A 13,122-nucleotide genomic window follows, 5' to 3' on the forward strand; every position below is an offset into this window, starting at 1 on the left:
CCGTGTGAATCCAGGTCTGGAGCAGTGCAGGGGATGTGCTCTGTCACATCTTACATCTTTGAGAACTGCTGTGCACTACATTTAGAAAACTACTAATTAGGCTGAGACAGTTTTACTAGCAGGACAGGAAAAGCAGAACAGGAAGGCAGGGAAATTTTCACCTGGATTGAAGGCCCCCTTGACATCTTAGGCTCACCTGGAACAGGAAGGAGCTGAGGCTGTTGAGGTCTGAGCTCTGCTTTGAGGTTGTCTCCAAACATTTGGCAGCACAAGGGAAAGAATTTGTATAGCCTCCAGGGACATAAATTTTCAGGAGGTTCTGAGAGTGCAGTGGTGTTGGGGACAATGCCTCAAAAGGAGCCGCACAGAGGCCATTGTGAAGGAGGGTGCTGTGCTTGAGACATGGCTGTTTTGAAGGTGCAATGCATTAGCCATACCTGGCAGATCCCCTTTTCACTGCCTTCTCAGCCTGGGCGTGTGTATGGGTTTGCAGGCTTGTGCCTCTCTGGGGAGGAGTGGAAGATACTTATTTCAGTATTGTCTTGCGAGCATCATTTATATGCTGAACACACACCATGTGCTCTCTACAGTATTTTTCAAGCAGGCACTGTCGTTCTGGCAGCAGCCAGGAAGCAGCCTCTGGTTACAGAGCACTGGCAGCTCTGCAGGTACTGCAGAAGGTCTGACTTCCTTCTCAATACAGGGCACCAGCTTGGTCTCTTGCCGCCTCAAAGGCCACACTTAAAAATCAGCAGTAAGTGCTGGTAGTAAACCAGAAGAAAACATCAGAGACTTTCAAACTGTTCCTTCTTTAGTCCCCAAAGTGTATTTTTTGCCCTTTGGGGTGACGTGGGTGGATAGGGAACTTTACCTCATTTGCTTTCCTGAAACCTGTTAGAAGTACAAGTGGGGCGGCTGCGTGATTTGTGTGTGCATGCAGAAGAGGGACATCTGAATTGTAAATAGCACCTGCTAAATTATTATTAAGTGAAAGCTGACGTGGGAGGAGTTCTCAGGAACAAAAAACCTCAAGTCTTTAAATAAAAGTCATTCCAGCTGTTCTAACACTGTCCCCTGGCTGCACCCTACCTACTTCAGCTCATGTAGATGCTATGAGGAGTTATGTGAGTCATATCAAGGACAGGGAAGGCCCCATTAAGTCCAGTTACTATCAGTTTTGTGAGAGCTTTAAATGACTACACTAAACTCATTATTAAAGAAAGGAACTATCAATTTTATTTAATGCATGGTGCCCAGCCCTGATTCTGCTCCCAGCCCAGAGATTCGCTGTGCTCAGGGGTGATATAAAACTTAGACTTACACTCTTCAGGACATGCATTTAGCTGTTGTGGCATCCTGGCTTCATCCTGGCTGGCTAAAAGAGGCCTGCCTTGCACCCATGCCAGGGCAGGGAACAGCTCAGTTGGAATTCCCACTTGGCTTAGTCCAGCCAAAGCTTTTGGTGGTGTAGGTGGGGCTGCTGAGCTGGGCTTCAGGTGGGCAGGAATGCTCAGTGGGTGAAGCTGCTCATGCCAAATATCCTCACTCCCTCCACTCCTGGCAGAGTGCAGAAAGATCAGGAGCCAGGTGCCAGCCTTGGGCATTCCATGCAAAATGCAGCAAGTTAACTGCTAGGATCTTCCTGCAGAGAAGGGAAGTGATATGAGAGGCCCAGCCTTGCACAGGAGGTTTCTTGTCAGACCTGTGAATGGGGGGTTAAGAGAACTTTTCCTGAGTGAAACATCCCATTTTCCATCCTTCAGCAGTTTATGGCCCCTCTGTCTTTCCAGGACCCCAGGAGCAGGAATGCTCCCCGGGGACATTCCCACTGTCTCTAAGGCATTGGTGCCACTGGGCTTGGCTGGCATGGATCACCCCATTACTGCTGGCTTGTTCCCTCATGGACGTTGTGGCAAGCTGTTGTCAGCCCGTGTAATCAAAAGGCTGAAGGTGTAAATCATATTACAGGCTGTAATGAGGAATTTGATTCCTGTAACAAAACCATACAACTTTTATTCACATTTATTACTATTCCTGCTATTGCCATGGAGCAAAAATCCTTTTTGAAAGAAACAACATGCCACCAGCACAGTTTTATTGTGTCCTCAGGAAATTTAGGATTGTGTTTTTCTCGCATTAACTGCACAGGAAAATTTGCAATAAAAATTACTTTTCTGCAGAAGCCGCCTTTTCCCATCACCAAGCTGTCAATCACCCTGTAATTTCTTGGTATCGGAGTGTGCTGAAGAACTCACGGAGTTATTTTCCTTACAATGCATGCCCTTAAAACCTCAAACGTGAGAAAATAATTTTGGATGTAAGGAAGAAGATTTCCTAGTTCTTTTTTTAGAGAAAAAGAAAAAACCTTTTCTGTGATGAGACGTAACCTCTGAGGAGGGCAGCACTGGCAGCAGAGGAGTCCAAACTCCTCGCTTTATCCACAGAAGCACTGCTGCTTTCATCCCCTCCATTTTTGGGGTGAGTCAGTGTTTATCCCCTGTTCCTGTCCTCTGCTGAGGCTGCCAGCAGTGTTTCAGGGACAGCAAGGGGCTGGTTGTTGATGTGGAAACCAGTCCCTAACAACAACTCGTTTCACCAAAGGGCACAGGCAGCAGCCATCTGACATTGACAATGTTGAGTGACTGCTGACCTTGTTTTTAGCATCAGCTGATATCAAGTGGAGCCCTGCCAGTTTGCACCAGTTGAAAGCCTGTCCCTTAATGGTGGCGATTATCCTGATTTTTACAGTGGCACTGAGAAAGTTGCAGCTGCTGTGCTTCACATCCTTGACTTTAATTTGCCATGCCTCAGTCTTTTGGTGTTATCTTTAGAGGAGAGTGCGGGAAGAACGTCTCGCCTTGTTCTGCGTCAGTCATTTTTTCCCTTTTCATTTTCTACGAGGAGAGATTGCTCAAGCACGCCGTGGAATGAAAGCCATAAAACTATAAATTACACCTCTGCTAGGTCCACAATATGTTACCAATTACATCTGCCATATTATTTGCGTCCAGGGGGAAAACATACATCAAACCACCCCCTCTCTCCAGGCAGGTCAGTACTGTACTAGAAGGAACACCGTGATTCTTCTTAATCAGTGGAAAAACAAACACGGTTTTGGCTCACTCACACACGATCTTTGTGTCCAGGATGCCAAGTTGAGTAGCACTGCTGTGGTGCTCTGAGCTCACCACCCACCACATGCCATGGCGTTGGTGATAGCATCATTGCCCTGTGGAAAGGAGAGAGGAGAGAAGGTACTTCTCTAGCAGGGCAAGGAGCTGGAGGGCGTCTGAGCATCCAGTTGCAGCCAGGAGGTTGGGGGAGCAGGGGGTAAAAGGAACAACAGTAAACAATCCTAAATCCACTTAGAGACACGAGTCATGTCTGCAGAGGGGAGTATGCTATGGTTTCTATGATTTTCAGGGCTTTGTTGCTAGACTGGGATCAGTGGGGTGTTGTGTGCTGTGTTCAAGCCCAGGGGAGGGTTTCTGTCGCAGACATCTTTTGTGAAAATCCTTTTCTTTAGGATTTTTCCTGCTGAGAAGCTGAGAGGTTTCAGTGACAAAATGTAAACAATGGTTATCTGCTGCTGTGGAATGCACCAGGTGGATCTGTGGATCTGTGATTGGCCCATCTTGGATGTTTACAATTAATGGCCGACCACAGCCCAGTTAGCTTGGACTCTCTGTCCGAGACACAAACCTTTGTTATTCATTCCATTCTATTCTTAGTTTAGCTAGCCTTCTGAGATGAAACCTTTCCTTCTATTTCTTTTAGTATAGTTATAATGTAATATATATCTGATAAAATAATAAATCAAGCCTTCTGAAACATGGAGTCAACATTCTCATCTCTTCCCTCATCCAAGAACCCCTGTGAACACCGTCACAGGTTTGCCCATGTGTCCTGAAGGGGTTTTCTTCTGCATCTGCTCTGTCCTCAGAAATTCATCACTGCGGAAGGGGTGAAGGCAGGGGTGCTGAAGCAAAGTGGAGAGATTGCTTGGCCTGTTACTTCTGAGTAGTTACTCATTGTAGGTTTTGCCTCACCACAGCACCCCTCTCCTGAGCCCCTCCTGGCCTTTGGGCTGCTGGGAATTAAGTGGAAAAAGAGAGTTGGGTGTGTTTAGATCTGTTAACTTGACTACTGAGCTTTGTGAGTGTGGAGTGACATTCACATTTTTCAATACAAGTTTATGCATGCATGTGTGTGAGTGTGTCTGTGTACACATGAGCTCCAGAAAATCTTCTGAAGAGGAACACGGACTAGTGAGGTATGAGGAGGCCAAGTCAAAAATTGTCATGCCTCCACATGAAGAAGTCATCCATGTGCACTGCAGGCTTTGTTACTGAAGCATTCATTCAGCTTTTAACTTTTTTAAGTTGAAAACAAGTCAAGGTTATGTTTGTCCTTAATAATTCAACAATGGTGCCAGCTCAGCATATTGTCTTTTTCTTCCCTAGTCATTCTGGTTTATTAAAAAGAAACACTGATGACAGATAGAAGGGTGAAGGAGGCTGTGCCTTTCTGCTCTAACTCCTGCCGGGTGCTGATTCCTTCCCCAGAAGTCCCCATGGATTTGTGTTCTTCACAAAATGTTTGCCCCAGCAGTACTATCCCTACCCTGGGGAGGGAAAGCTGGCAGCAAGTCAGGACTTAGCTGTCCCCTTCCCCGTGCACCACATCTTTTCTTCTCTGAATAGGGACTTTTTCTGTTTCAGTGGAATATTACTCAGAATCCTTCAGTAAGTCTGTCTGAGTGATGCATTATTTTCACTTTGGTTATGAGGTTGTGGGGTTGTTTTTTGATGGTCTGGGTTTTTTTAAAAAAAGATTTAGAAGATCATTAACTCTTCTGAAACCAAATAAGCTTGCATTAAAATAGGATTTTGTCTTTCCTGTAAAAATAAAGCTATATTAGGAGCTAATTCTGCCACATGCTAATGTGTATGTTGCTTCATAAACAATGCTGTTCATTTCCAGGGGATCTGCTTACCAGTGGTGGTATTGTCACTGTGAATAAGAATAGATGAACAAAATTTTATAAATCTGGGAGCACTGACAGCACACAGTGAAGCTCATGTTGTGTAACTCCCATCTCCAGTGTCCCTGAGCACAGACTAGCATTGTGCACAATTCCCACTCACAGAGTTGGCAAGCAATCTGAAACATCATCTTCTTCTATTCTGGCTCCTCAACTTTATCTATGCACCTCCATTTGCCCACAGTGTATCATCTCCTGGTCCCATCTTCACTCTTTGCAGGCCAGAAGCTACACACTGGTTTTATGGGCACAAGTGGAGGGCTTAAGTCAGATCCACCAAACTGCTTAAGATTGGATGAGCCTGAGGATTTGAGATTTGGCTTCTGTAGTCAGAATACTTTGCAGTATTTGACATGAGTTCTTCCAGAGAGCTAGATATATTCCTGGAGACAATGGGAATAGGAGTCTCTTTAGGCAGAGGAGGTAAAAATAACATGTACATTCCTGTTATTAAAAATGAAAAGGCAGAGAGCAAGACAGCAGAAATCTTGGATGTTGTTAGTATAGTTCAATCTGGGGTAAGGATTTATTTTAGAGCATAATATTTTACTTGTGTCAAATACATATTTCTGGAAGAACTTGCTTTTTGTGTGTGTGCATGTAATGTATCTCAAGCTTGTATCCCATTTCCCTTTCCTGCCACTGGGCAAATGAAAAAAGCTGGGGAAGGCATCTTGACTCAGTGGTTTCACTCTGATGTTGTATTGCAGGTATGGCCTCGCATGTGCAAGTTTTCTCTCCTCATACCCTTCAGTCAAGTGCCTTCTGTAGCGTGAAGAAACTGAAAGTGGAGCCGAGTTCGAACTGGGATATGACTGGGTACGGCACACACAGCAAAGTCTACAACCAGGGCAAGAACGTGCAGTCCTCCCAAGCAGCCGCCGCAGCAGCCGTCAACGCCTCCCTGCAGATCCCCAACCCCAGCATCCCTTACGAGCAGACCATCATCTTCCCAGCAAGCACGGGGCACATCGTGGTTACATCTGCCAACAGCACCTCCGGCGTGGTCGCGGTGTCTGGGCAAACGCTGGGCGGGCCGCACAACCTGATGCGTCGCAGCACTGTGAGCCTTCTGGACACCTACCAAAAATGTGGACTTAAGCGCAAGAGCGAGGAGATTGAGAACACAAGCAGCGTGCAGATTATCGAGGAGCATCCGCCAATGATTCAGAACAATGCCAGTGGGGCCACTGTAGCCACCGCCACCACCTCCACGGCCACTTCCAAAAACAGTGGTTCCAACAGTGAAGGGGATTACCAGCTGGTGCAACATGAGGTGCTCTGTTCCATGACCAACACGTACGAAGTGTTAGAGTTTCTTGGCCGTGGAACCTTCGGACAAGTAGTCAAATGCTGGAAACGTGGCACTAATGAGATTGTGGCTATCAAGATCCTAAAAAACCACCCTTCTTATGCCCGGCAAGGCCAGATTGAAGTGAGCATCCTGGCTCGGCTGAGCACGGAAAGCGCGGATGACTACAACTTTGTCCGTGCTTATGAATGCTTCCAGCACAAGAATCACACATGCTTGGTATTTGAAATGTTGGAGCAGAACCTCTATGATTTCTTAAAACAAAATAAATTCAGTCCCTTGCCCCTTAAGTACATTCGGCCAATTCTCCAGCAGGTAGCAACTGCCCTAATGAAGCTGAAAAGCCTGGGACTGATTCATGCTGATCTCAAACCAGAGAACATCATGCTGGTAGACCCATCCCGACAGCCATACAGGGTCAAGGTCATAGACTTTGGTTCAGCTAGCCATGTGTCTAAGGCTGTGTGTTCTACTTACCTTCAATCCAGATACTACAGGTAAGAGACTGGGCTTATGTAACACTGCTAGAAGAAGTATTTTACCTATGGGAATTTTCTTGCATTCATTTAAATGAGTGAGATTCATCCCTTAATTCTAAACAGAGATGGCTCTTAGATTAGCTTATTGATGATAAGAAAAAATGATGTCCTAACCTCTTGTTAGGAGTTTACTTGCATTGAAAGCCATTTAAGTTTGTAAATCATCATGAAGTGTTGCAAAAATAGAGTTTCCCAGTTACAGTTTAGAAAGTCTTTCACTTCTATCAGTTTGTTCTCTCTGGAACTGTTTCCAGGAGAGGGGATCTCCACATTTCCATTCCAGGTCAATGGATATAGGTTCTTGGTTTCAGAATTACTTGAACCTAAACAGTCAATCAAACAGTCTCAAATGTGTCTTCCAGTTGGTACTCATATATGAAACCAGGGACTTAACAAGTGTAAGGTTGGCCCACAGGAAAAGTATATGGTTGCAGAAGATGGTTTGTCAAGGGCTAGTTTTCACACAGGCTCTGAGTCAATGGGAGTCTTCTGGCTGGCTCCTGTCAGCTCTCCTCCAGGCAAGTATTGTCAGTGATTTGGTGTTGGAGTGAGGACCTGTTGTCTTTTGATTCCCACTCACAGTGCTTTGTTACGGGCTAGCATGGAGCTGTGACCTCAGCACAGGTGTGCCTGAAGTGAAATGTGTGAACCAGGTATATTCCTCTTCAGCCTGTTGAACAGTTTCATCAGAGCAGCCTCTTTTCATAGCCCCTGGCAGGGCATCCTCACCCTCTGTCTTGACTCCCAAGACACAAAGTCTCCCTTGCCGATGTTCTCAGACCCTCTCTTTGGTAGCAGTCAGCTTGATTCAGCATTCTAGGGACCCAGAAAAGCAGGTCTACTGCTGCTTCAGGTGTGAGGGGAAATAGAGAAGGGGGTGAAGGGAATTTGCCTTTAGATAACAGCTGAATTTAGAAATGCTCAGACCACATTTTTTTGTCGTTGTACTTCTGTGAAACAGGGGCAAAGAGAGAAAATCCAATCCTCCTTCATGACGGATTTAATGAGAATCAGTCCTGGCAGCATCCACGGCTCATCAGATGGGTTACAAAAAAGCAGGGTAGTTGGTAGTTGATCTGTTTGTAAATAGAGAAGAAATCTGTCTCATACATGGTGAGGACTGGGGTTGAAAAACCAACATGAGTTGGTAACAGACTCTTTTCCTACTTAATTAATTTCACAGTGACAAAGCCTACCTGAACTCTGAGCTTGGAGAGGGTTAATTTTCACAGGAACAGGAACTTAGTGCAGCACTGCAGCAGCTGATCTTTATCTGCTTGTCCTTTGCTCTGAAGGAGGCCAGGAAAAAATCCCCAGCCCTAGTTTATACCTTAGAAGAGGCTTATTAAATAAGATATTCTATCTGATGACAGTCCCATCCTCCAGGAGAGACATGTTTCTGTGGTAAATATGCAAAAGCTTTTAGAGTTGCAATTACTTGACAGACTAGGATAAAAAAAAAGAAAGATAATACAGGCATTTTGTTGTTGAGTTACCTGTGATTCTGTGTTAGCAGCCTATGTCCCTAGCTGAAAGACAGAAGGGGCAGCCGAAGTGAAATATGTGACAGAAAGCAGACATGAAAGAGAAAAATTGTTCATTGTCAGTGACAAACAAGGAATATTTTTGTGGCAGTCTCTGGGGAGGAAAAGACTTCATAAAATTTGCTTTTTATATTTTAAATGTTATTCCTACCCAGTCTGAAGAGCTTGATAGATAGTAAGTTCTGTCTAGTTCCTCCCTTGTTTTCCATGCCTGAATTGGTGGGAGGAGGGGAAAAGGGGCAGCAGCTCACCAGGAAAAAAAAAGAAAAATCTCATAGGGTTGAATTACATCAGCAGGGGGCTGCTGATTAAGCTAAATTCAAGTCATGAGGAAAATTTATGTTCTTCTTCATTTTCTGATGGGGAAAATACAGCACAGAGTAAAGACCCCTTCCACTCTAAAATGAAAGAACTTTCATGGTAAGGGAAACACTGGGCTTTATAAAGATTTCACGTGTCTTCCATTTAATTTACACTTGTTCTGCTTGCCAGAGTATAAAAGACAAGGGGATGCCTTCAAGAAATGGCACATTTAAGTTGAATGTGAAGGAAAAGCTTCCTCAGACTAGTGAAACCTCTCAGACACTAAGCAGTCATGCTCAAGGAGTGACAGAAGCCCTGTGCCCCTTGCATTTAAGGAAAGATGAAGCAGAGCACAGGGGACTATGAAGTAGAAGCTGTTATCTCAGCTGGAGGTTTTTTATCATGGACTTTCACAAGCAAATTCCTAAGCTGTCTCCATATTTTATTAACAGCTTGCTTTTTCTTTTTCCTATCACTGCTTTTGAGAATGTGATGGCCAAATCCTTGGAAGGATTGAAAGGTGTGTGGGATCCTGCTCCTTCTCAGAGCAATGTAAGGCCTTTCCTCTTCCTGTAAATGACAGGCCCATTTTCTTCTCCTGAATGTGGAAGACAAAATGTCTTTAAACAAACTCTGTGCTTTTTCTTGACCTGAATCTGCATAACCCAGCATAAACCAGAGAGCCCCAGAGCTGCTTACAGACTTTCCACGGGTGATTTGCCTTTGTTGCTGTGCTCTGAAGATGAACAGGATCCCTCAGCCCAGTTTCTTGTCAGAAGGGTGGGCAGATGCTGTTGTGCTGCTGGCACTGCTCAGGGGCCTCAGGGGCTGGGTGCCCCAAACCCAGAACTCTTTCTGTCCCAAGAGGGATGTTTCTAAGCAAATGCACTCTGGAAGGATGGTAATGGTATTGAGGTGACAGAGAGGGATGAAAAATATCAAAAATGAGATTAAAATGTCTTTAGTCCAGCAGAATTTAGCTCCCAACCCTCTTAAGAGGATACAGCCTCCTCCAAGCTAGATCTGCTGCCACAGGTACTACTAAGGAGATCTCTCTCCTTTACTCCTGACTGCAGGGAGCCCGTGGGAGGCAGAACATGACAGCCTGGGGTGGGCTTTGCAGGAACTGCCCTGCTGCCAAGAATCCCTGTCTGGGAGGGCACTGCTGCTGTGTCTCCAGTGCTTGCTGCAGGCCTCCAGAGAAGGGAATGAGCCCAGCAGGGTCACACCAGGGGCCCTGCCTGATGTGACAAAGGACATCACAGCCACAGCCTGTGGTCAGAGTTGTCATCTGAAAGAGGGAGTGCTATGAAGAGGATCATCCTCCTTCTACCCACCCATCTGCAGCCAGGGGTGCAAACCTTGCTGTGGTGCAAAGTGGCATCCTTAGTCTGTCGGAGGATAGAATATAAGTAAATAAAGGTAGTATAGAAAGTAATCTTACCCCCAAAAGAGATGCAGCTGAGCCAATTATTAAGGCTTAGGAGCAGGCCTGATGTTAACAGGCCACACCTGTAGCCAGTCAGAAGAGTGTCATAAAAGAGTGGATTGGCTGGTTGAGGGGAACTGGAGCCAGTTGGCTGCTGTGAGGACAAGGAAGAGTCAGTGCCTTAGAGGAGCTGCATACAAGCAACATCAAGGAGGTATGAAACCCTAGTAATATGGAGCCCTTGCAATGTAATGATACTAGAACTCTTGCACTATAATGACAACATTAGTCAGCGTGTGTAGGACCTCACTGGTGGCCATCCAAACATCCCTTACTTAGGGGAAGGGTCCCAGCCTGTCCCCCTGATCACCATAGTCCTTCTTCTTGTTCCTTGCCTGATCACCATAGTCCCTTCTTCTTGTCAGCTGCATCAACCTTGGCCTGATCACTGACCCTTCAGGGAGGTTTGTGGTGGTGCAGCCATGGTCTGGAGGTGCCAGAAGGAGAAGGTGAGGAACTGAAGCTGATGATGGAGGGCTGCTCTGCCCAGCTCAGAGTTCAGGAGCAGGGCTCTGCACTTGGCAGGTTTAGCTAGACATGCTTAAGCTAGAAATGAAGCCCTGTTCAGAGAATAATGAATCAAAAAGCTGCAATAGCCTCTGCATCACAGGGTAACTTCCTAGGATTTTATTTTGGTTCTTTTCATGCTGCAGTTGGAAGGGGAGATCATTGAGGGAGTTTCTATGCTCTCCCTTTTGCGGAGGGTCAGAGGGATTAATGCCTAGCGAGATCCTTTCTGGGTTAATCAGTTATTTATGACCAGCTTCCTGGGAGGACCCATATCCTGAGAAATACAGGGCTCAGGCTGCAACAGGTGGCTCTTTGTCAGAGCCCCCATTCATGCACCCAGGTGGAAGAGGGGGTACAGCCCTCTGGGGTGGTAGAGGTGAAGTCACCCCATGTTGGAACAGGAGCACTTCCCTATCGTGGGCTGGCAGCATGGGGGTGCTCAGAGCAGTTGGGCTGCTCATGGGAGCACTCCTAGCTTTGTTACCTTGCCCTCTTGGCTTTTCTTTTCTGTTCAGCTGAAACAGCTGCTGTGTTGGCACCTCGGGGATGACAGTGTTTTGCTAATTAATGGTGTAAACACCTTATGAGAGTTTCAGAATTTGCAAAATATTGTAGGTATAAAATAACGGCTGTCACCCCTTTACTATTAGCAAATAAATTCAGGTTTGGTTCCTTGTTTTCAAAAGGCTTTTGGTATGTGGCTTGTCTGGCTTGGGTTGAGGTGTCTGCTTTGTAGGTAAGTGGCCTTTGATGAAATGTTTGGATAACAGAGAATGAAGCTGAGTACCAGTTTGAGGAGGTGTTTATCAGCCTGGTTTCAGACACTGCAAGGAAACATGCATGCATAAAGGCTACGTGCACGTTGTCAACCGCCCATACAGAGTGTGCAGGTGTGGCTTTTAGCTGGGTGAGAGCAGGTCCTGAGGGATACAGGGGGTTAAACTGGGTCCCTCTTGCCACACATGGACATTGTGCCGTGACAGGTATTAGTCTTTCAGCCCTGCTGACAGGAAGCCAGAGCAAGGTAGATTTCTGAGCAAAGTCACAACCTGTTCCCCATTGTGTGACTCACAAATGTGTCACTCTGGTCAAAACTGCCCTTTAAATGAGGCAGTTGTAATGACACAGGGATGGGCTGTGCTTTTTTGTTTGCTCACTGAATTGGCATCTGCTATGTCCTTCTACAACACTTACATTTCAATGCACTTGTATTTCAAAATCTTCTGCCATTCTGGACTTGCAAAAACACCTCTGTCTTAGATTTGACTGTGTTTGCAGCTGTGGGAGCCAGTCTGTTTCACTCCTACCTGCAACATTCACTGCTTTCCTGACTCTGCCTCTCCAAGGTAAAGAGCAGGATGGTTTGAGGAGGAAAGTTTCTTGTGGGGATTGGAGTAAAACCATGAAGTTCATTGCTGAAGTTAAGCTCAGTTTCACTTGGTGACAATCATGCCTGGTAGGACTGCAGGCTTGCAAAACTGGCAATACATTGCAGAAGACTTGGTGGAGGAAAGCAGACTTCAAGCTACACTATTTTAAGCAGTTGTTAATTTCTTTCCCAAGGACCCTTGGAATTTGAAGTTGTTTTTTTCAGAATCAAAATTCAACAGGATTTTTTTTTTCAAAATGAACATCAGGATTAATTGAATCTCAGCTTTATTGTACCCAGACTACCAAGTCTTGGAAAGCAAGAGACATTTAGCTGAAAGCTTTTGGCTTTGACCCACCTTTGGGATGGTCAGGCCAAGTTCGTTTTTGGTTTTGCAGAACTCAAGCAAAGATAGTTCTCTGCTAAGTTCCTTTGTGTGTAAGTCACCTTAGAGAAGGGATGGTAAATCAACATTGTGCTCATGGTGCATCCAACTGGAGATCCACTGTGTCTGTACTCCCTACCTGGGGTCTAATTTAAAACAAAACAACCTGTATTTCAGCCTAAACAATATCCTCACACTAGACCCTCCCTAGTGTTTTCTCTGCTGAAACCTTCTTACTATTTCCCTAAGTATTTTTTATTTTGCTCTGAGCAGATAGGCCAGCTCCTCCTTTATCTTCTCAAAGCTGGTGATGTGCCCTTTTCCCTGGGCTGCCACAGCACCTTCCTGCCCAGCTCCAGCTTGTGATGCTGGCCCTGCTCTGAGAGGAGCCCTGTGTGGAGTCAGAAGGGCTGTCTGTCACAGCAGGGCTCTGTTTATTTATTAACCAAGGGAATAAAATATGCCCTGTTACGTGCCTCTGGGCTCAAGAAGATTTGTACCAAAGGTCTGTTTGTAAGGAGCCTGACTGGGAGCCTTTCCCCAGCAAAGAGAAGGCTCTGGTAGACCAAGGAAGGGAGAAGTCTCATGCTGTTTCCTTTTACCTCATCTGTGTCTGAGAGGTGGAAA

General features: G+C 45.7%; 1 protein-coding gene across 3 annotated transcripts in view; it reads left to right on the plus strand.

Annotated features, from left to right (window-relative positions):
• HIPK2 (homeodomain interacting protein kinase 2) overlaps positions 1 to 13,122 on the plus strand; it is a 139,930-nt gene that overhangs the window by 36,929 nt on the left and 89,879 nt on the right. For all 3 annotated transcript variants that reach the window (XM_071422379.1, XM_071422381.1, XM_071422380.1), the window contains exon 2: positions 5,755 to 6,853. In XM_071422379.1, coding sequence (XP_071278480.1) covers positions 5,755 to 6,853 — 1,099 coding nt within the window. The remainder of the gene's footprint in view (positions 1 to 5,754; positions 6,854 to 13,122) is intronic.

This window comes from Agelaius tricolor, unplaced genomic scaffold (assembly GCF_023055355.1).
Source record: "Agelaius tricolor isolate 1412-34295 unplaced genomic scaffold, bAgeTri1.0.p SCAF_3, whole genome shotgun sequence".
Lineage (NCBI taxonomy): Eukaryota > Metazoa > Chordata > Aves > Passeriformes > Icteridae > Agelaius > Agelaius tricolor.